General features: G+C 42.5%; 1 protein-coding gene across 3 annotated transcripts in view; it reads left to right on the top strand.

The window, feature by feature from the left end:
* The window catches only part of ELMO1 (engulfment and cell motility 1), a 471,086-nt gene that overhangs the window by 181,460 nt on the left and 265,602 nt on the right, over positions 1 to 24,024 (top strand). For all 3 annotated transcript variants that reach the window (XM_005287366.4, XM_065587209.1, XM_042860355.2), the window contains 2 exons: positions 708 to 830; positions 2,359 to 2,490. In XM_005287366.4, coding sequence (XP_005287423.1) covers positions 708 to 830; positions 2,359 to 2,490 — 255 coding nt within the window. The remainder of the gene's footprint in view (positions 1 to 707; positions 831 to 2,358; positions 2,491 to 24,024) is intronic.

The raw sequence follows: 24,024 nt of genomic DNA, 5'->3' as shown, positions 1-24,024 counted from the left end.
CTACTGGGCTAGTGACCTCTGGTTACACCCTCTACAGAAACCTTTGGGATGAAGATTGTATCAATCTAGTTAGCTTCCCTGGCATTTTTGTGTACCTCAGTGACTAGAAATTATCCATCATTTTGGCACCTGCATTGTAACTTTGGTGACTTCTCTATTGTTTATGGGCATTTCATTCTAATTTTAATTAATTTTAAACCATTTTCCTCATATAGAATGAGATCATCTGGTAGAGAGGTAGGAGTGTGGTTCATTTGTAATTGATTCCCTTGCAGCAACTGGCTTACTATGACAGCTGTATCAGCAGCATGAATACTCTTCTGCTTAGAAACCTTGTTCTCGTCACTCTTTCTTTAAATGCACTCTTTGCATGTGCCCTTCTGAAGCGAGTGCTCTTCAAAAGGATGACCTGGCTGCTAATTTCTGTTCTCTGTATGCACATGCTCTAGCTAGAGGGCAGGAGGAGAAGACTCTGTGCACTGCTTTCAGGAACCTTACTAAGGGATAGGATTTAATATCACAGCCCATGGAACACCTGTGTACCTAGCCACCTTACTAGTATCGGGCTTGCCTTTTTCCCTTCAACAGTATGCATACACCACTGCTCGTCAAACACATACAGGAATGGAAACACCTGAGCCCACCTGATGGGAATCAGTGATAGGAAAAGAGTAGATGACATTCACTTGAATATCTTCCTTTCACAGCATGTTATCAGGGCCCAGAGGGCCATCAATAATGAAATGGCGCACCAGCTTTATGTTCTGCAAGTGCTCACCTTTAATCTTCTGGAGGACAGAATGATGACCAAAATGGATCCACAGGACCAGGTAAGCATCTCTCACAATCCAGTCTGAACAGTAAGGGGACAGATGTAGTGCCAAGCTTAGCCTTTAGAGCCAGGAAAGGCAGATTAATCAAAGTGGAACTTCTTAGCAGTCACGGATATCCCACGTGTGTTTATAAAGACCCATTTTCCAGGGAGTCTGAAATTAAGGCCAGATTTTTTGTTTGAAAAACAAACTGCACAAACTAGTTTCTGTTATGCAAAAGTGAGACAATAACTTGGCAAGTTTACTCCTCTCAGACCCCTGTCTCTTGAGCTTGAGGTTCATCAATTGAATTTGGCATCATCCTGAGCTAAATCTGTACAACATCCAGATCAGCGTCAGTCTATTTTTCTTCTTCTAATGTTTATCAGAACCACCTGAAATGTGTAGTCATGCTTGGTTGAATTTATTCATGTAGAACTAGAGCAAATGTTCAAATTAAAAGTGTCTGATGTAGATGGAGTATGGTTAAATAACCCTGTAACTCTAGTTCATTCTTAATTTTGGGTTGTTGTGGTTAAACAATAATTGTTTTTAATATTACTTAGCTCCAACAATGTGTTTGGTGCTGCGCAGTAAACAAAAATAGATAGCCCCTGCCCCAAAGAGCTTGCAGTTTGAAAAAAGAGACTCAAAGAAGTCAGGATGCCATGGGAAAGATTTTCAGGACTTGGTTCTTTAATTTTAAAGGAGCTTCATGCAGGCTATATAGAAGAAGTGGGTTTTTAAGAGGGACTTGAATGAAGACAATATGCTGGTTTGGGAAACTGGGATAGCTAGGGTATTCCACAGATAAGAGACAGCATTATACATGGTTACATCGCAGCGATCATTGTGCACTCTCTTTTCTTTCAACATATAGACACAGGATAGTTTCTGCAACTCTTCACTCAGAAGGAAAAAGGATACACACAATTACCTGGTACACATCACACATTACATCATCAACCAAAGTAGCACTGTAGCTGTAAATGGCAAAACAGTTATTACTGGCACAAGATAAACTTGATGAGCTGCAGATGTGCAGCATTGATATGAATTGAAATTACTGCTACACCGTCATCCCCTTAGTAACAAAAATCTGCTGTTACTGAGAGGAATGCTTAGGGCTCAGTCCTTCAAGGTTCTGAGTACGCTCTGACCTGGATCCAGGAAAACACTGAGCACAAACTGAAACTTGAAGCACGTGAGTTATCCCATTGACTTCAGTGGTGTTATACACACATGGTTAAAGTTAAGTGTGAGCTGGAGTGTAACCTTGCAAGATTGAGTCGATAAGTGTCTGTCAGGACATGTGAGTCTTCTGAGGAATGAAATTACTCAACTGTGAGGATTTGGGGAAATAGGGAGACACAAAGTCACTCTGTATGTCCATCTGTCTAATTGCTTAAAATTATATTCTAATAAAGTAAGATTGGGGGTTGGCAATTTTTGAGACATTCTTTTGTAGTTCCTTGCTGTGACTCAAAACAGGAGACATTTCTCTGCTTTTTTTAAAACTGACCTTTCCCTTTTTGAACCCCCTCAGGCTCAGAGGGATATTATATTTGAACTCCGAAGAATTGCTTTCGATGCAGAGTCTGAACCCAACAACAGCAGTGGCAGTATTGAGAAACGCAAATCTATGTATACCCGAGACTATAAAAAACTTGGATTTATTGTGAGTATTTTTGCTGAAACCCAGGCGTTATTCTAACCTGTTGAATCCTGATCAGTAAATCTGTTATGGTACAGTCTGAAATCAGGGACCTCCAGCATAGCCTGACATTCCTGCTACTTCCTTCCCTTTAGTTTAAATGGAAAGTTAGTCAACACAACACACTTTAGTTTCTGTTTGTTCCCTGCAAATTCTGTTAACATATGAGCCATATTATTGCTTTAGCACATGTGAATCCAGTGTGAATTAGTGAATGTAAACGTTATAGCAAGAGAAAATGTACTGTTGACTGTTAATTCCAAATCTGTCCTACGATTATCTTACTCTTAATGGTATTTTGAGTATATAGACACTATCAAAGGGATCTATGGCATGATTTATTTTCCATATATTCAGTTTCTAGTTATGTCAAATGATGAACACAGTAATGTTCGGGCAGAATGTTTTATTTAAATATAGACTCCTGTGTTTTGGTTCTTAAAGCCTTTGGACCTTTTCTTTTATGCAGCAAAAGGGTATAGAGTATCTGACCCATTCAAATCAACAGGAGTTTTGCTGTTGACCTCAGTGGGACCAGGATTAGATCCAGATTACAATTTGATTAAACTGCTGTCTAAATGTATATGTACATATAACGCCTTTCCTCATTCCAGAAACAGAGGACTGCCATGTAATGTAGTTAGTATTTTAATTTGTTGGTCACTGTAGGTAGTTTGGTTATTACTCCTCTCTTTGTTTGTATAAAGACAAACCAAAATACTACACTTTAGGAAGGAAAAATCAAATGCACAAATAAAAAACTGGGAATAGCTGGCTAGTCAGTAAAACTGCTGGAAGGGATTGGGGTTATAGTGGACCACAAATTGAATATGCATCTACAGTGTGAGAAAGGTTAAGTTTTGGGATATTTAGCATTTTTCTTAGTCATAGAATCTGAAGTCAAGTGAATTCACCATAATCTCAGCTTTAATTTAAAAAAAAAATGTTTTGTCTAGCCCTCATCGTTGTGGAGATAAGATTGAAAACATGAACCCTAAATATTCAAAAGCCAAAATACAAATAAAAAGAACTTCAAGTGTTGTTGTTTTTTTAAAGAAAATCCCATGATTCTGGGGGCCTAATTTATTAATTCTGAACACTCAAGGTTGGTAATTGGCTGAGCGAAGTCAGGTCTAATACTCAACGTGATGACGTTTGTCCGTCTAGCTTTTGAACGCCATATCTGATCAATTCCAAAATTTCAGGAAATATTCTAGGCATCAGTGGGTACATCTCTACTGATTTTGGTGCAAATAAGAGCACTCAAAAAGCCTGATTCAGAGGAAATTCAGGGCCCCCAGACTGCCTGGTGCTGCAGGCAGAGGAATTTCTATGCTGCCCTCTGCTGCTACGTACAGTTATCAGAGGCTGCAGCTGAACTTGCTGCATGGGGAAATTGTAGTTGTGTATGATCCTCATGGGTGTATAGACCAGCTAGGGATTGCTGGAGTGCATAGTGGTCTGGCTTCTTTTACTCTCCACTTTATCCCACCCCACCGCCAAACCACCCTCTCTGTTTTCGGAAGCACTAGGGGACGGAGATGCAGTAGGAAGATCCATCGGCTCTGTGTCTACAGGGGATTTGTGGGAGGTTTCCGCTACCTGTGCATTGCCTGTCTGGCACAAAGGGAGCAGATTGTTGGCAGAGATTCTACCTCAGAATGCTTTGCCCCTGTCCCCTGGTGTAGGTCCCGGGAGCTTTCATCTGTGTACCAAGGAAGATCTGGTTTCTTCTGTCTCACAAACTGACCAAACACGCTTTCAGATGGGGAGAGTAAAAGCTTGTCTCATCACTGACTCTCTCCTGTATAGCTTGTTCCCTTTCTGTATTTAGAGTGCAGACATTCTATCGTTTTGTCTCTCTGCATGTCAAAAAGCTTTACCACATTATTGTGAAGGCAGTGCAAATAGAAGGTACAACATACACATGGCTTCAGAGGTTTACAATAACATTTGTAAAACCCTATAGTCAGAAGGCCACATTCCAGATGTTCATGATGGTCTGAAGGGTGGCTTGTTATTAGTAAAGGTAGGTTTAAAATAATATAAGTTTGATTAAGTTCAACAGAACAGTGAACAGTAAACCAAAAGAACATGATCCAATCAGAAGATATAAGATCCAATATATCTTAGAGATTTATTCTCTTAGCCTACTGCAAGTTAAGTACTCAGCAATGGTCTGAATTCTATTTCTGTCCTTCCTTATCTGTTTTTGGCAGTAACATTGCAAATAAGATTTACTTCTGGCAGCAAAACATTTGATAGCAATAATTATTTTTCCACAGTTTCAAAATATTTAAACAAAATAAAAAGATGGAAACAATACTGTTAAGTGTCAGATATTTATAAAAGCCCAAGTCAAATATATGGGTAATGATAAAATAGGTCCTAATTTCACAAGCCATTGACATTATTCCTCAAGCTTGAAGAGGTTATTATATATTAACATCCAACACCCACATTTCCACCCTCATGCATATGAGTCCATTTAATCCTTGTAATCCAGACTGGGCAATAAATACTGCTAAAAAAGCTGGTATCTTCCAAACTCATTCATACTCTCTCTAGATCTTTTTAAAGCATGCCCAGCTCAGGCCCATCTACGAGAGATTGTAATATACTTGTTTGCTTAAAGAGCTGGATCTAGCTAGTTTCCAAGGCATTTAAATTGGCCACAATTCTTAAGGATACTACCAGCTTCTGTTTTAGGGCCAGATTTGTTCATCATGCAGCAGCTCCCATTGTCTTTATATATGCCATTGATTGTATAGAATGTGTGCACACATATACCAGGGTTTTTGTGCATAATATTTTATATACTATGTGGATGGTGCTGACTTAATGAGTCTTGTTTTATCTTCATTGTTCAATGTGTGGCCCAATCTGTTATTTACTGCACACTATGCAAACCCTGCTCTGAAGACACAATTACTAATTTCCTCATTGGCTGCGAGTCCCAATCTCCTTGTCAAACCAATTTCCCCCTTATTCCTCCAATTCTGGCAACCTTTTCTTTAAGAGTTCTAGCACTCCCATGCTTTGGAGCAGGGACTGACTGGTGGGGTGAGCAGGCTGGGCCTGGGATCCAAGGGAGAAGAGGGGTACATGGAGAATGGAATTAGGAACTAGGTAGGTCTACACTGCAATAGAATACTTGCAGCTAGCCCGTCAGCTGACACAGACTCACGGGCCTCGGGCTGTGGGGCTATAAAGCTGCAGTGTAGTTGTTCAGGCTCGGGCTGGAGCCTGGGCTCTGGGCCCCTGCTAGGTGGGAGGGTGCCAGAGTCTGGGCTGCAGCCCGAGTGCATTGCAATTTTATAGCCCTGCAGCCCGAGCCCTGAGAGCCTGAGTCAGCTGACATGGGCCAGCTGTGGGTGTTTTATTACAGTGTAGGCATACCTACTGTTCCTAATTCCATTCTCCATGTACCCCTCTTCTCCCTTGGATCCCAGGCCCAGCCTGCCCACCCCACCAGTCCCTGCTCCAAAGCATGCGAGTGTTAAAACTATTAAAGAAAAGGTTGCCAGAATTTTTTAACATGAGAAAAGCAACTTATTTCCCCCAGCCTTACTCTCAGAAATAGTTCAACTGCTTTGGCTGAAATTTTCCAGAAACATCCAACCTGAGGCAGACACCCATAATGGAAAATTTCAGCGCAAATGATTCACGTTTGGCCAAGTTAAAAGCACTGAAAACAGGATCTTAGAATAGAAAATGTTAGACAACCTTAATAACGGGCAGCGCTACTAGCCCTGCCTGTAAAACATCATCACTTAGCTAAATGTTTTCTGTTTCTTTATATAACATAAATGAATGAGGATTGAACAACTGTTTATTGAACTTGAATTCTTCAACCAGAGTTATCTATATTCATTACTCTTACTTCTAAAGTGTTGTTACTTGTAGGCTGCCATTTTGGACTGAGAAAGTGCTATGTATGTTTTATCAGTTTAAACAGCTCCTAAGATATTACTGTTTATTTGCTGCAACCTAAAATTAATGGAAATAAATATGGTCAGAAATGCAAAATGCAATGTTATTTGTTGTAAAATAAAATTCTTCTTTGATATCTTCTGATTAAAAATGTAATGTCGCTCTAGTTGAACAATTCAGGATCCCTCTGTCATAGTTGTTAGCCTTTGCTAATTAGTTTTATATGAAGAAAAGAAAAACCTCCAGGAAAACATTTAGTTAAAGGACAATGCAGACAACTGGATAATTTGTATGGAGCAGATTAGTTGCAGTCAATTAAGCAGTAAGTTGGGGAAGGGCTCAAGAGAGAAAAAATTTTGAGCAAGACTTTGGGGTCAGATGCCCTGTCTTGTGGGAGTATTTAACAGGAAGCTGAATTCCAGATCCTACAGCTGTCTCAAGTTAATAATGTCAATCCGATCGCATCCCCCTTACTGGGTATTTGGAGTAGCTAATGGCAACTGGTTATTAAACAAAATGCGGTGCCTTTCTGGCCAACGGGAGTAAGAAAAAGCAGGGGCAAGGAGAGAGAACTTGGTGGTGGTTTAGTAGTAGTTATTGCTGGGTGGTGGAAGGTGACCATTCATTTTCTTGCCAAACACGAGAGGCTTGGCACTTGAAGTATCACAGTCTTATTATGGGCTATAATATTGGGGAAGCCGAGAACAAGAGTTTGGGGGAGTTGTGGTTTTAGGAGTGAAATCTGGTAGCTGGTGTAAAATCAAATTTATGGAAGTGAGACTAGATGGTTTCAGTGGTCTTTTCTGGCTGTTTTGTTTATGGTTTGGTGACATTTCCTTCTGTCAATAACATCCTGCCATGCTGGGGAGTGCTACATTATTTATCCCCTGGGAATACTTACAAATCTCATATTATAATAGAAGAGATGCTTTATTTAAATCCCCTTCTTGGGTTAGGCAAGGGGAGAAAGATGTGGATGACATCACATTAGACCCAGTCTTACTCTCAGTGAAGTCCTTACTCTCCCTTCCATTCTCTGGGAGCCTGTTTCCAAATCAGGTGATAATTCTGTCAGGCTTTCAGGAGTGGTTCAACTTGGGATCTATATCTTTTCTGTGGGGTGCAATTTGAAGCAACATCACTTTATGGAATTAAAAGGCCTTTCCATCTTCCCTGTTGGGATTCAAGAATCCTCCTTTTGTTTTATCTTTCAGGGCTGCTTTATAATCGATTTCAATCTTTGAATAATTAATGTTCTTCTTTACATATCACTTGTGCTTTAAGTATCATTCCAATTCTTTCTTTAACCCAGACTTTTCAGGGACTAAGCTAAGGCCTTATCTACAATAGGAAATAAAGTCATCACTGACAGCTGTTGTCAGAAGCACTTGGTTAACTGCCCTAGTTTAATTATGAGTGTAGGTGAAAGCAAACCATTTAAGCTAACTCTGAGAGTGGAAGAGACTTGCGTTTCCAAGGACTTACATGAAAATGCTGAACAGTCAGTAATCTGTAAAACTTGCCATCTTCACACTTTCTGTAATTTTTTTTCTGTTAACTACAGCTTGATAGGGAATTAGTTTCCCATGCAGAGTTTTAATATATCTTAACTAGCAGTATTCCACCCAACCCTCGCCCCCCCCCAAACCTTATGAGTGAATTTTGCTCTTATGTTCCATGAAAGGCTTATTGCTGTTGTATTTCCTCTTCCAGCCGCCCCCACCAAGCAACCCAATAAACATCCAGAATCACAGGCTCTCACCAGCACAAAACATTGGTGTGCCAGCACTGGCTCTGATGTGCAGCATCATTGTGCTTGGTTGTTTGAAGCTCTTCCAAGTAGACGTTTTCTAGGCATGTACATTATAGATGTAGCTTGTCTGATTTTGACCTTGGTTACCCTGCTCTTAGTCTGTGGTAACTCCACTGAAATCAATGGATTCTATTCTGGATTTACACTGTGGTAACAGAGATTAGGGTCTGGTCTGGAGCCGGCTGACTGGGAGTTTGTCAGTGGCATAGGATAAATTGTCAAAAAACTTTCTGTTTTATGTTATCACTGGCAATCAGTGAGGTTTCTGTTTACACTGGTCTGTGTAAGGAACAGTTTGCTCATGTTATGCAATCAGGCAGGGAAAGCAGTGCATTTCTGGAAGATTATATCATGTGTTGGGTGCTTTGTGAGGCCTAATGCCAAAGACCAAGCGGTTTCAGCCACTCTGGAGAGAAGTGTGTTAATCCCCAGAATTGCCCTGGCTACAGTATTGCTATTATCAAAAGCAAACTGAGAAGTAGAAAGAAAAAGTCAGCATCTAACCGAGCCTATTCTGGAGCTAATAGACACAGCAGATCTGATTTACTTTCCCATTTTTCCTACTAGTGAGCAAGGTTGGATATCCCATTGTGACTTTAATTACAGAGCCTTCATGTTGCGTGGCTAGAGCTAGACAGGGATTCAGTGTCATCAGTTCAGCCTTTTAAATCTCTTGCAGCCAGGAATTTAAAAAGTTCATCACAAAGCAGCTGGAAGGATTTTCTTTTACCATGTCCACAACTTGCTGGTCCTGTGTTGCATAAGCAGCAGCCAAAGGCTCAGCTCTGGTCTTCATTGGAAACAGATCAGGAAAAAACAGCTGTTCATAGCAGAAATAGGTGACCCAAAAATACTACTTGTTCTTTTTAAATGATTCAGACAAACATGAGTTGCAAAGAGTAATGCCTGGTCAGTCTCAGTGTGCATGGGTGTACAGTTACATGCCTGCTTTTTTTTGCATAGGCTGTTCTGCTTGGAGAAACAGCATTTGTCACTGTCACAGAACATGGCTGCTCCCCATTTGTCATGCCGATCTCCTACTGCCTGATCTCTGCTGCTCCCTTCATTTTTCTTACTTGGATAGCTGTAACACAGCATTTCACTACCTGCTTTCTTATTCCAGATGAAAAGAAATAGGGGGAAAGAAACACTTACTGGTAGGGTTTAACCCACTGAAGGATTGAAAGCTTTCTTTGATTACCTTTTGTTATGTTTATCCTGGCCCAGTCTTTCATAGGAGGCATTGTGCTTTTTTGTTGTGGTTGTTTTTGGACTGGGTTGGGGGACAGTTCCTCCTCTCCCTCCCATGCCTCTGCACACAGTCAGCCACTTGTTACCACATGATGGGTCTGGTGAATATTTGCTTGTGTACTTACTGATACTCTTTTTTTATTTAAAAAATCATTGTGTTTCCCTTTTATATATCAATAATACTTTCCACTTCCATGGTGCCATCTGGGGATGTCAGAGCACTTCACAAGACCCTGGTGAAATAGATGGAATTAACCCCATCTTATAGGTGGGGTAAATGAAGTGCAGAGAGATCAAGTGACAGATCTGGGACTAGATCCCAGGCCTCATGACTCCCAGTTCTCTGCACTAACCACTGTACCATACTTTTATTGGCTCAAAAGCTGAGTATTTACAATATAACCGTTTAGCCCAATATGTTTTAACTGAATTAGTTTAAGAAGTCCCCGCTTCCTTGACCTATCTAGATATGTAATGGGTGAATTCTAATCCAGGATGCTATGTGTCAACCCCTCGTTCAGTTTCCCTAATTTTGTCATTACCTGTCTTATAAATGGCTTTTTGCTTTCTGGGCACCATTACAAAATATGTGCGGTTAGGCAGAAATACAAGCTGTTTACCGGACAGGCTGAGATAGTTTCAGTATCCCAAATGCACGGATCCCTTCTGCCTATCCCATCAAACAGCATACTATCCGGGAGCTTCCATGGAAAATGTATGCTTCACCTATACATCAACACACTGCACTGCTAATAAAACAGTAGACTGAAGTAAGGAAATCAGCATAAACTATGCTGATTTGCCCACCTTATATAAATGTAACTTTAACCCCCTCATGGCCAAGATGGAGTCTGCTTGGCAGGCAGCTCTGGCCAAGAGAAGGCACGTGCACGAATGCAGCAGAGAAAGTCCCTTCCACCCTGGGGCACCTGTTCCATACCCCCCAGAGTGAACACACACACACACACACACACACACCAGAAGAGTACAATGAATATAGGAAAGGGATGAAAGGAGAAAAACAACAGGGGGAAATATAGGAGGAGAGGTAAAGCAGGGTTGCCTCGCAGGCCCAGTGGTAGCACAGTCTTAGGGTTACCATTTGTCCGGATTTTTGAGTTTAAAAATAGCATCCGGGGAAAATTTGTAAATGTCCAGATTCTCCCCCCCCCCCCCCCCCCGCCATGTAGAGCGCGGCAAGGCTGACAGGGCAGCCAGCCGGATCGAGCCACTCGCATGGGGCTTCGGCAGCCAGAGCCCCTCCTCTGCTTCCCCTCTCCTCTCCCCTGTAGCTTCAGATCACGCCCCTCCTCTCTCTTCCCCCCGCCCCCTCCCTGCATTTGCAGATCGCCGGCCATTCGCAACGGGCCTCCAGCAGTCTGGAGTTCTTCCCCCTGCTCCCCCTCCCACTCTGCAAGGGCGGGAACTGGGCTATGCGCTCCGTGCGGGAGCGTGGCTGCGTGTCGGGCTTCGCGTGGAGCCCGACACGCTGTTCTGAGCTGCATGATAAGGGGGCCAGGGGGTCAGAGAAGGGGCAGGGGGGTTCTGGAGGGGGCAGTCAAGAGACAGGGAGCAGGGGGAGGGTCAGGAGTTCTGGCGAGGGCTGGCGTGGTGGGGGGTGTGGATAAGGTTTTGGGCAGTCAGGGGACAGGTAGGGGGTAGAGTCCTAGGGGGGCAGTTAGGATGGGGGGGGGGTCTCAGGAGGGGACAGTCAGGGGACAAGGAGCGGGGGGGGTTGGAAGTTATGAGGGGGGCAGTCAGGGGGCAGGAAGTAGGAGGGGCAGGGGCGGGGCTAGGGTGGGGCTCCCATCGTCCTCTTTTTTGATTATTGAAATATGGTAACCCTGCACAATCTGAAAGGGCAGACATTGAGCAATGTGTCTGCACACAGAGTTCAGGAGTCCTGAGCAAAGTTCCAGTCCAGTGGTGAGTCTTGGGTGCTCCTGGTTGTCTTCAGCACCAGTGAACTTTCCCCAACAAACCCCTCCGGTGCCCTCTTCTGCTGCTCTCCGCAAAGCCACACAGAGCGACCACCTCCCCACTTAACTAGCTAACAGCCTCCCTCCTTATTCCCAATGCAAAGTCACAAGCCCCAGTGCTCATGGCCCCATGCAGCTCTGGGCAGCAGTGATACTGGGTCCAGCTCCAGTTTGCCCTTCTCAGGCAATTTCTCCCTGGCACAGGGCTCCTCCTGGATCCTGTCCTGGGGTGTCCCCGATCAGCTGCTCTGTCCCTCCCAGGCTTCAGGTAGGTTCTCGGCTGCTTCACTCTCTGAGGGCCTGCTTGTTCCAGCCTTTCTGTCTGGCACTCTAGACACACACTCCCTGACCTCTCTCCTCTCTCTCTCTGCTCTCTTCTCAGCACTTCCTCCTTCTGGAACAATCAGCGCTCCTCCCTCAGTAAAAAGATTTAAAGGGGCCATGCTTTCTAAACCCCAAGGGAGTTACATAAAGAAAAAAGTTGAACGGTTTGGTTGCCTGTCCTGAGGGAGGCAGATTACTCAGCAAAACTTATCATCCTTTTAAACAGAAGCCAAACACATACCATGTTTACAGCACAAAGTTGCAAGAAAAGTAGCCTTTGTCTTCTCTAAGATCAGCATATCTTTAAAATTATTTATTGATCACTAATAATATACTGGGCACTATACAATATAGAGGAAGTCACAGACACTGCCCAAAGTGACTTTGTTTTAAAGAAGAACAGGAGTACTTGTGGCACCTTAGAGACTAACAAATTTATTAGAGCATAAGCTTTCGTGGACTACAGCCCACTTCTTCGGATGCATCGTGGGCTGTAGTCCACGAAAGCTTATGCTCTAATAAATTTGTTAGTCTCTAAGGTGCCACAAGTACTCCTGTTCTTCTTTTTGCGGATACAGACTAACATGGCTGCTACTCTGAAATTTGTTTTAAAGGACTTTCATCTCATGCCTCTTTATAGCAAGTGGCTTGCAGATATAAGTATTCTGCAGTTTATATAGGATTTATTTTGAAAATGATATGATGTCTGGCCATTAAAAAACAGACCACCTTCTTCTCTCCTGTCACTGAAGTTCCATTTAACACCCAGTATTGCTCTTATCTTATTCAGCGCAATGGGACTAAGATAGGACTAAAAAAGTGCTCATAGTTTGGTTTCTACCTTTCTGACCACTAGAGGTTGCTCCTCTAAACTCTATATGGCAAGTTTTAAATTTGCATATGTACAGTGGTATGCCTTAAAATCGTATCCATTTTGTTCGATAACTAATTAACTGTACCTCAAGATTTTGCACTATTCTAGGTCTTCCTTGTAGTAAATTTTGGAAATTCGGCAATGACTGAGGTTAAAGTTGCTTTATTTAAGGCAACTGACAGTATTTTTAAGGTGACCACTGTTTTCAGTATATGCTATCCTTTATAAATGAATACACATAGTTTTGGGTGCAGAGTATTGTGTTTTGCTTTCTTGTGCACTGTTTAGATGGAGAACAAAAACTAGGGGCCCAATTCTGCAATTCGTAGGGACACCAAGTAACATATGAGTAATCTTAATTTAATTTAATTTAATTTAATTTAATCCCACTGATTGATTTAAGTGAGAAGACTCATGTGAGCAAGTGCTACTCAGCATGAGTAAAGATTGAAGTGTAGAGCACTAAGTAGTTCTGACATCGAATACTATGAGTTAATGTCTTACACCTTTCAAAAGGCACAGCCTCCATCATTAACGTATATTACATTTTAATAAGCAAATCCTGCATTAAAATAACTTTGTTTGCAAAATCAAGTATTCAAAAGTTAGGAAATGCCAGGATTAAGGCTGCCTGCCAGTGCAACCTTAATTCACCTCCCTTGTGCATATGCATAATGATGTATATTTTAATTACATGATCACAGTATTTTTTTTTAACCTGACCCCTGTGTTCTTTTCCCCCTCACCCTGGCTCCTGTCCATCTCCTCCTATTCAACCTTCCTATCCCTCTGTTCTTATTCCCTCTCTGCTCCTATCTGTCTATGGGGATGGTGCATACACATTCTGGTCAGCACTCGTTGCTGAGAGAGGCTGGAGTATGCTCAGTGCAGAGAGAAGCTTTGGAGAATTTAGCTGCCAAACTCTAACAAGTCTCTACAGTCCCTGGGGCCCGCCACTTCCCGTAGCTCCCATTGGCCAGGAACAGAGAACCGTGGCCACTGGGAACTGTGGGGGGCCATGCCTGTGGACAGTCAACGTCAGCAAAATGTCTCGCGGCCCGCAATCACATTACCCTGATGGGCCGCATGCGGGCCGTGGTTGCCCACCACCGCCCTACTGAGTAAGTAAAAACTGAAAAATTATCCAAATACTTAAAACTTGGCCAAATTTGGCTAAGTTTTCATGGGAACATCCAAAGGCGCATACCTGACTTCTGATGACCCCTTGCCAAATTTTAAGTCCCTACTCCCAAGTATGTGGGCAATGGAGCTTCTTAATAAAACAGTTGTAATAATTCTCTAAATATGAGCAAAATAACATTTGTCTGTAATCTTGCTCTCTGAAATGGCTGAACAGTTTTAGCTGAAACAGTCCTCAAACTTCAGGCTATGGAAGACCCCTGAACAGTGTCTTACAATGGAAGGTGTCTGGCGACCTTTACTTTAGGCGGCACTCCCGGTTCCACCCATAATTATACATTTTCTCCTGGTTTTCTTTTGCTTTCAGCAGCTAGTTCACATCTCTGCATGAAGTGATGAAACATGCTAATTTTGTGCTGTTCATTTGGTGTTGTGGGAGGGTGAAGAGCTTTTTGTTTTCATAAATTAAGCGTTTCCACTTAGCATTCCTTTCCCAAGCATTCTAAAAGACCCCTCCAGCAGGTAGCTTCCCCCAGAGCCCAGCTTATTTGGAGAATATTAAGGAGAATTGTTGGTGATGCTGCCTTAGGTCAAGCTGGTGACTGCTTCCCTTCTCCTATCCCTGCCTCTGAGTCACTCTGTCCTCAGACCCAGTGACAACAGAAATAAACTTCTGCAGCAGGAAGAAGGAACTTGGGGTGCATTTGTAAAGCCCTTGGCAAGTTGCAGCCAAATCATGCACGTGTTACACTATGATTACATCAGACTATCTGAGTGCTGAATAAGTTTGGCAAAGTGAACAAATTTATTCAATACAAACTGGTGCTCTCTCTTTTGGGTGTAGAGAAGGTATTGAGGAGGGTACTGTCCACTGTTTTACCCCATTTACTGTAGTAACATATTTTCAGAGGTAGTTTACTCAACAGCCAAGGTTTTCAAAAGTAGGCAGTGTTTTGGGGTGCCTCATTTTTGGGTGTTCAATCTGAGTCATTTTAAAGGAGTCTAATTTTCTGAAATTGTTACGCCCCCTGCCTTCAGAATATTTGGGCTTTTTATTGCAACCAGAATCAATGGTGACAAAATCAAAAACAAGTGAGAAAATGAAAGATAGAATGTGGGAAGGGAAAGAAAATATAGATAAGACGATACCAAGGATGATTATAGATAAGATGAACCCAAGGATGATGTCACTAATTAAGATTCATTTCAGGGCAACTGAACTGTGTACTGACCAGGTGCATGATCTATACTGGATTTGATAACCTCAGTACTGGATTCTGTAATCTCACATTCTAGATCCATATTGCAACTAGCCCTTAAAGGGCTTTTTGTTTCCTAATTAAAAATGTGTGTCCATTTTATAATATACAAAACAAAGACGAGTATTTTAGCATCAATGAGCTATGGGAAATATGGTGTGCAATTCCATCCTATTGTGTGTCACATTCCCTTCTTCACAGTGTTATGGGAAGTTGAATGCTTCTGATTTTACCGCGGATATTATTGCATTACAGGAAGTAATAGTGTAGAGAATATTTCGGGATTGTTTTCCATTCGTGCCTTAGAATTTCAGCTTTAATATAGCTTCTAATATAAATAATTGATATCACTGTTTGTATTGCACACATTACTAGCAAAATTGCAGAATCCCATTTTAAAAGCAAGTATTAAACTTAGTTTTTGGTAGCTAGCACTAGAGGGCAGTAACTCCATAATAGATTAGTATTCTGCATAGACATCCTTGAACAATTCACTTATCATTTGTTATACAGAATCATTTCAAGCATAGTAGGAATAAGAACCACTGTTTGTTTGCTGTAAATTGCCACTTCTTAGTTGAACACTAGCAGAAATCATGTTGCCAGTTGTCTTATCAAAATAATATGTTTTTAAAAATAAAGGTGAATGATAGCAAAATTCTCCTGTTTGCTAAGTAAAGCTTGTTAGAAAGCAAATTAGCCTGATACCATTTCTTTTAGGCCTCAACCGGAAGAGGTGGAGTCTTTAAATCCCTGGGCCCTTTAAATTGAGATTTAAAGGGCCTGGGGCACTGGCTGCGGTAGCAGCGGCTGGGAGCCCCAGGCCCTTTAAATCACCCCTGGAGCTACCAGCTGCAGAGGTGGCTGGAAGCCCTGGGGCTAGAGGGCGATTTAAAGGGCCCAGGGCTCCAGCTGTCGCTACTGAAGTGGAGCCCCGGGCCCTTTAAATTGCCGATGGAGCCCCAGGGGCTCCCGGCTGCTGCCACTACCCTGGGCTAGGGGCTCTGGCAGAGATTTAAAGGGCCCGGGGTTTTGCTGTGGTAGCAGCGGCCGGAAGCCCCTGGCCCTTTAAATCACTGCCAGAGCCCCGCTGCCACTATCCCAGTGCTCCGGCAACAGGGCTCCAGCGGCCGGAGCCCCAGGCACTTTAAATCGCCCCGAGCCCCGCTGCCGGAGCCCCTGGGGTAGCGGCAGCAGCTGGGGGCAATTTAAAGGGCCCTTTAAATCGCCCCTGAGCTGCCTCCGCCGCCCAGGGGCTCTGGCAGTGGCGCTGGTGGGAGCCCTGGCCCTTTAAATCGCTGGCCTGGGGAAGCCGGTCCAGTCCAGCAGAACGAACCAGCTCTTGACGGTATGCCATACCGGCCCGAACCGGCTTACTTTCACCTCTGGTCTCCAGAATCTGCTTGTTGTGATACCTTTTAAAAGAATTGTGTCGTGGGGTTTGGATTTAGCTTTGCATTGAAGTTGAGTTTCTGTTTTATTTTTGAATTCTTTTGATTTCATTTTGTCTGTCTGATTTAACAACATAACGTAGACATGTAAAACACCAAATATTGTGAGGCTTGTGATAAAATCATTAGTGAACTAGTAAATCCACACAAACAATGTGTCTTCCTGTGAAGACAGACCTAACCAGCGGTAAAGGGACACATGGGAACTGGTGCTGTTTAGTAGTTGGAAGAAAGTCTCTTAGAAAAAAATTCACAAACAGGTTTTATAGACAGGAAATCTGACACCGTCTTCTGGTAGATGATGACTGTCTTCTGTATGACTCTCCAACAATAAAGCTTTGTGGTGCTGGTTTTGAGCCAATAATTATGTAAAGAGAGCATTATGGCTCCGATAATATTATCACTGTGACCAGTAATCATGGTCAGCAAATCCATATGTTAAAACCATTGTTCTTGTTTACCACACAGCTGTGTGCAATTTACCAGATTTGTTTGTCAGATGGAAATGAACAACTAACAATTTGTAATGTAAATTGTTAATATGAATCAACCAGTCTTTCAGCAAATGTTGATGAATCCTTGCTAGCTGAGCCTTCCATAGAGGGATGGACTATTTCATTTTGGTGTCAGTTTAATGTTCCTTCGGTTGAGAAGAGACACTGGACAAAAAGAGAATTGATAGTATGAAACTTGGATGTGCTGCCAATCTTCTGTGACCTTATTATTGTTATTTGAAAGATGAAGTTTAAAATAATCAGAATGAAGTATTTGTGGTTGTGTCTTTACAAGAATGAACTGGATCTGATTAATCCAATCTTTTGAATTCTTTTTAATCCTTTATTTGACCATTTTAGGGCTGTTTATGAATATGCGGGGGGGGGAGTATGTAAAATTAGGTCAAAACTATAGTGTGTTTTTTAATGAAAGGAAAAATAGTCTCTTGATCAGGGTTAAAAATACCATTATTTTTGCTGAATCTTTCATTTCTTTTCCCATTGTGGATTATGAGGAAAACATGAAGATCCCCTTTGATGTAAACAAATATCTGGTAACAAAAATAAATAAATAAATAAATAGGGCTATTAGGATATTTCTTTTGCTACATATGAGCCATATACCTTTTTATGCCATTTCAAATGCATCTCTTTTTTGGTTGTTTGCCACACATTTCTTATCTACATCATGGTTACAATCTCATTGGGGAAGACAGCGTTCTGTTAACTTGGTTATAGCATAGTTTAGTGTCGTATAGAGGAGAGATGTAAGGCTACTTAGTTTGCCAATGCATCAATAATAGAAATGTTAATTGCTGTGCTGCAGCAGAGGATCTCTTTAAGCACCTAATAACATGCTAACCTCTAGAATTAGGCATGTATCTTGGAAATCTTTCCAGATATGATATACTGCATCCTCCAGAAATGGCAGAAGCAACAGGTAAGAGGATGAAACCGGTCCCAAAAAGCCAGTTACACCTAATTTCATCTCTTTTGTTTTAATTGGAGTGTCAACCTTGTTTGTCTTGCAAGACTTACTTTTCATAACCGTTTCCACACTAAATTGTAATGCAGCTTAATAGTTACCAAATATTTGATTCCTGCAATGAGTGTAAATTTAACTTATATTGAAATATTGCAACTATCCAAATCTTCTCAAGGCCTATGTAATTCCCTCTGTGTGTGTGTGTGTGTGTGTGTGTGTGTGTGTGTGTGTGTGTGCGCGCACTCATGGTTTAATGCACACGCCTCCCCCGTCCCCTTGAAAATTAGAGGAATGTGAAGAACTCAACCATGTATAGTTTGGACCATGTTTACTTTTGAAGAGTTCCAATCAGGATGAGATAGTGCCCCCCCCCCCGAATCTGTCCCACAAACTTTCAACGCCTTATGGCTTGTGCAATAGTTCACAGAATGGGAAGAGTGAGAGGTGCATTGGGAAAGGCTGTTTCAGCACTTAACAAAGAGGAAAAATGACATCAGGGCCAGGTTCCAAATGCTGTAGTTTTAGAATGTGCTTAGTTAAATATCTTCTATGTCAGATGATGAAATGTACTCCTCTGAAAGGTGTTTCACCCACTATCTGTTAGCATCCCAAATTTAAGAACAAATCTTGCCTTCTTCATGTCTGGAGAAGGCTGCAGGTATAGGAGAAATGGTGTGGTTCCCATTTCCCAAAGTGGGAAGTCCATGTACAGGGGGCACTCTCTTGTATCCATGGAGAGCCGGCTCCAGGCACCAGCGCAGAAAGCAGGGGCTTGGGGCGGCCAATGAAAAGGGGCGGCACGTCCAGGTCTTCAGCGGCAATTTGGCGGCGGGTCCTTCGGTCCCTCTCGGAGGGAAGGACCGGCTGCCGAATTGCCGCTGAAGAATGAAGCGGCGCGGTAGAGCTGCCGCTGAAGTGCCGCCGATCGCGGCTTTATCTTTTTTTTTTCTTTGCTGCTTGGGGCGGCAAAAAAGCTGGAGCCGACCCTGTATCCATGTGTAATGTTGCTGGTGTCCTTGGCTCCAGTACTTCCTGCAGGCTGTCTGCCTCTCACTGGGTCTCCTGGGGCTCAGCTCTTCGGCCAAGTCACGGAAAGTTCAGTCTCTTTTTGGGGTAAGCAGAAGGTCCAGATGAAAATTGAAGCAAATCCAAATAATTCTTCTAAACCTTGCACTACTGAAGTCTTCTCCTTCCAATTACAAACCCTGTCTCAGGGCTCCCTTCCACGGAGCCTGCTCTGCTCCTTGTGGGTCTCCTTCACCTGTTGTAGGTCCTAACTCTGCCCCCTGTGGGTTTCTTTCCAAGGAGAGTCCTGCCTCCTTTGCAGTCGCTCCCCTGGGTTTTGTCTCCTTTCAATTACCTACCACAAGGGTCAGTTCTGTCCCTGGGGCCTTTCTCAGTGTGTCTACCCCAGACCTCTCCTAGAATGAGGGGCAGCTCCTTTCTCCCAGGTCTTCTCCCCTCAGCTGAGTTCCACTTTAAGTAGTCCCCTGCAGGTGAGGTCAGTCACTCTAACTCCATTACAATGAGCTGGGATCAATTATTGCCTCCACACGTCTAAATCAAGGAGCAGGACTGATGGGTAACTGCTAGGCCATAGGCTAGGCTGAGCCTATCTTACCTTAAAGGGCCAGCTGTGACTCCATGCAAAAGGTTTATTGCAGAGCCAAGCTCTGCTCAAGGGGCTTTCTGCATTCTCGTATAGTGGGCCAGGAGAGAACTGGAGGTAAGGCTAGTTGAATCCAGTAATAAATGGATCCACCAGCCTTTACCCCCTGACTACGTGTGTGCAGGATGGGCATAGGCTATTGCCACCTCAGGACTGTAGTAGTGGTTGCTCCAAGACTACTGCTCCAAGAGTAGGAGCTGTATCCTTTCCTCCAATCCCCATGCAACCCCTTATCGTGCTAAGCTTGGCTGCTTGTACTTAGGTAGGAGACAAGGATTTGACTGTAGAGCTATTAACTTCATATAGTGACTTAAGACCACAGATAGGATATCAGAGTTGTTGACAGTTACTTTGTTATAGGATAGTTTTCGGTCTGTCTTTCTTGGTTATTGGAAGCTTGACCTGGTTACAGGTAATAAAACAAATGGCACTGTGTAAATCGCAGTTCTGTGGTGCCAGTACACTTTGTTACCCTTGGGATCTTGGGTCTATATGTCTAGCCATGGATGACATTTTAACTTGGTCGCCTGGTGCTGAGTTTTGACAGCTACTATGTGTGTCTCCTAGGCACCTGGTAAATTCACATGACCGATTCATTTTGAAGTGGAATATTTGCAAGCACAAGGCTGACACATCTCTGAACTTTCATTTGAACCAAATACAACGTGACCCATTCCTTTTGCACACAGCTGCAGTGTCAGCTTGCTGAAAAAGAAAAGCCAAAGAAAAAAACAACTATCATTTATTTTGCAGAGGTCTCTGAAGGGAGCTGGGAATAAGATTTCTGCCAAGTTTTTAATTTACTGGTGTTGGGTGTGTTTCACGAATCTCATTGTTCTCTACTAGCTTAGAACATCTGCATCAAGTATCCCCACCTTTCTACCCACTCTCATCACAATCATCAGAGTCCATTCACTTCTATGAAAAGAATAACTCACTGCATTAATGGCTACTGTCTTTTTTATGTTCTGTTTGTACGGTGCCTAATACAGTAGGGCCCTAGTCCATCACTTGGGCTCCTTGATGCTACCACAATACAAATGGAGGGGGTGGAGGGAGAGAGAGGATTAATCGATTCAAAATTGTACCCAGAATTGTCTGAGTGATGAAGTGCAGCAATATCCTGTATATTTCCCTTGTGAGTTCCTGATAGAATCATAACCACAGGCAAATTCTAATTATTATTATTTTATGTTCATTTTGTTGCAGTAGTTTCTCATACATCCATTTAATGATTTTCTTCCTCCTCTTTAAAAGAAAACACCAGTGTTATCATAAAAGGTATTCTAATCATTGCATTTTAATTACAAAGATGAACACTGTGGTCCCTTCTGGCTTTCACCCGAATCAGACCATTCATCTGCCCATCTTCTAACTAAAGCCTCACAATAATAGAGAGGACAGGAGGCTCCACTCTCTAGTGTATGCAAGACTCTAGCCTTTTATTTGTACAGGACAAAGCCTTTTTGGATGTCTCCAAAGTTATTCATCACCATCACTGATAGAATCAAAGGGGAAGCAATCTCTTCCCAAAGACTGTTTACATGGATTTCCACCTGTTATGAATTTATGGGACTTCCTTCTCCACAGTCTGCTCCACAAGAGCTCAGGCTGTTTAGGTAGCTTCCATGCAAGGAATTCCAGCTCCGGCATGGGGTTCCATTCATATATTAACTAGGCATTGTGCCCTCATTCAAGCTTCTGCCAAGGATGCGTCCTTTGGTTCAGCCATCCTATGATCTGTGGTTCAGAGCACTTCCTTGCACCCTTCTCCTCAATGAGCATTGCTTGGGAATCTACCCAATGAGTACCTATATAAGGACCAGCACTCGAAGAAGAAAGGAAGGTTACTTACCTTATAGTAACTGGAATTCTTGGAGATGTATGATCCCTATGGGTATTCACCGTCCACCCTCCTTCCCTTTTGCTCGGATCCTCTCTTGATTTGTGGAAGAGAAGGAAATGGAGAGACCCTCCCCCCATCCACCCTCTTAGACCCTTGATTCAAAACACAAAGAAGTGAAGGGAGCAGGCACAGACCGTTGTATACTGCTATTGTAGAGTTTCTGATGTCAGGCGCATGGAACGTGTGCTCATCTCACAGTAAATACCATTAGGGACCATGCATCTCAAAATGGAGATGAACCCTTTCATCTAGTTACCATAAGTTAAGTAACCTTCCTTTTTTCGGTTGTGCCCAGGTTTAGTTCTTGTTCATTATGATCACTTAAACATTGTAAATAAATGTAGTTTAAAACAAATTAATTTTGCCTCATTTCTTCCCTTTCTGTTTCCTCCTGCTACTGCGGATGGTGGATACTCTCACCTATAGTAACTATTTACTATTGCATGTTTTTGATAGCATCAGCTGTAGCAAGTGAAACAGAATGCCAGATTGGGACCAGAGCAAAGAATCTTTCAATGTTCCTTTAAGATAGGGAAGCCAAATACATTTTATTATTCAAAATATTTGTATGTGTTTTAGTTTTCCATCCTTGGTTCAGCTCATATTGTGCATAGTAGCTGATGTGATTTTAGTGGTCATTTGAGATATGCTTATGGGTCAAAGCTCTGTAGCATAAATTTGCTTGAATGGGAGAATGAGGAATGATTTATCATTCAGATTGTTTTGTTTATATTTTTACAATGCACTAATCAATAATCTTTCACTGCACATTCAAAACTCAGAATAATGAAACACAACATTTTACAAATGGCTTTTGATGTCAACAAAAGACTCTTGCCCAGCCCATCCATTCCAGACCTCTACTCGACCCCATTCCCTTCCCTTGGAAAAGCTTGCAAAAACAGATAGGCCTTGTATTATACACAAATTGGTGCTAGGGGTCAAAGTAAATTCTAGCGCTGAGGACTCCTGCCAAACAGCCATTTAAAAACTAGGTAGTGGTGGTGGTGATGGGGGGCGGGGGAGAGGGTTTAGGAACTACATTGTAATGCATCACAATGCATAACTACAACTTTACTGAACCATATATGCAGACATATCTCTCTGGTAGAGGATTTGTGTTATAGCTGTGTCCTTGAGCAACTTTCCTCAGACACGCACAGGGAGAGAGGCAGTCTCTAAGGCAGACAGGGCTCAAGCTACATAGAATTCAGCTCAGTTGCAATCCTGCTGGATATCTGTGTGACGTCCTGTACATTATTGTTGTTTTCCTTACACCCGATTGGCTTCAAGTTTGTGGGATCACAATCAAAGCTGAGAGGAAACCCTGAGTGTTTTTGTACTGAAGGGAAGACTAGGGAATCCCTTTCCCTCTGTCAGAGTTCATCCCCCACAATCCCAATCCCTCCCATAAACAGGCACAACTCTCTCTGTCTGGATGTTTACATTAATCATTGGCTTGTAAACATATCTCTGAGGAACAAATTTTGTCTCAGGGATGTGCCAGATTAAAGCAAATAGAATGTAGTTTAAGACACACATGGAGGAAAATCCCCCTGGATCCAACTAATTTACGCCCCCTTCCCCATCCTCCTCTGTTAATTATTCAGTTCAGACAGGAGAGGGATTGATATGTTAAGCCTTGTCTACACACAAAAGCTGTACTACTTTATAACAGTATAGTTGAAGCAGTGCAACCTCCTAGTGTGGACACAGCTATATTGGTCTAAAGGGGCTTATATCATATAGCTATTCCCGTATGGGAAGGGGAATAAACTATACTGGTATAAGGTGCCTTTATAGTGGAATAAATGCATCCACGTGAGGGGGTTGTATTAGTGTCAACACATGCCTATCCAAAGTAGTTATACCTGCACAAAAACTGCGTGTAGGCCAGGTCTTAGCTACTCTGCTGAGTTCGGTGGAGTCTGAGATGTTTAGTGATGCTTCTTGAAGCCAAAGAGAGGAAAAGTAATTGTAATGGAGATGAACCCTTGATTCATTTTAAACATCATAAGACTACATGAGCTGTATCCACTTCTTAAATGTTAATCTCACTTGTATTGAAACCTGTTCTGTTTTAAATATCAAAAAGCCACCAGTTCAGATGGAGTGCTTAGTGCCTGTCAGTTTTTAAAAGTCAGCCAACTGCTTTCTAAAAGAAACCCAGCGAGGTGATTAGGAGTTATATCATAAATGAGAAGACATGGCAGCGCAATGGCACAAAGTCCATTTTCTGTTCCTTTTCTTTTAAAAAGTTCTGTTTTTTAAAAGAGCCAGTACTCTCAGAAATGAAGACCCAGTGTAATGAGGTCCCTGGGGTGCAATCTGTGTTGTGGGTCTGCTTAGCCCTCCTTACACACCAACCTGTGCTGCCTATCCACTGTGATGCTGATGTCAAGCTACGAGCCTCTGACAGG

This window comes from Chrysemys picta, chromosome 2 (genome assembly GCF_011386835.1).
Source record: "Chrysemys picta bellii isolate R12L10 chromosome 2, ASM1138683v2, whole genome shotgun sequence".
Lineage (NCBI taxonomy): Eukaryota > Metazoa > Chordata > Testudines > Emydidae > Chrysemys > Chrysemys picta.
This window is presented reverse-complemented; position numbering and strand designations above follow the sequence as displayed.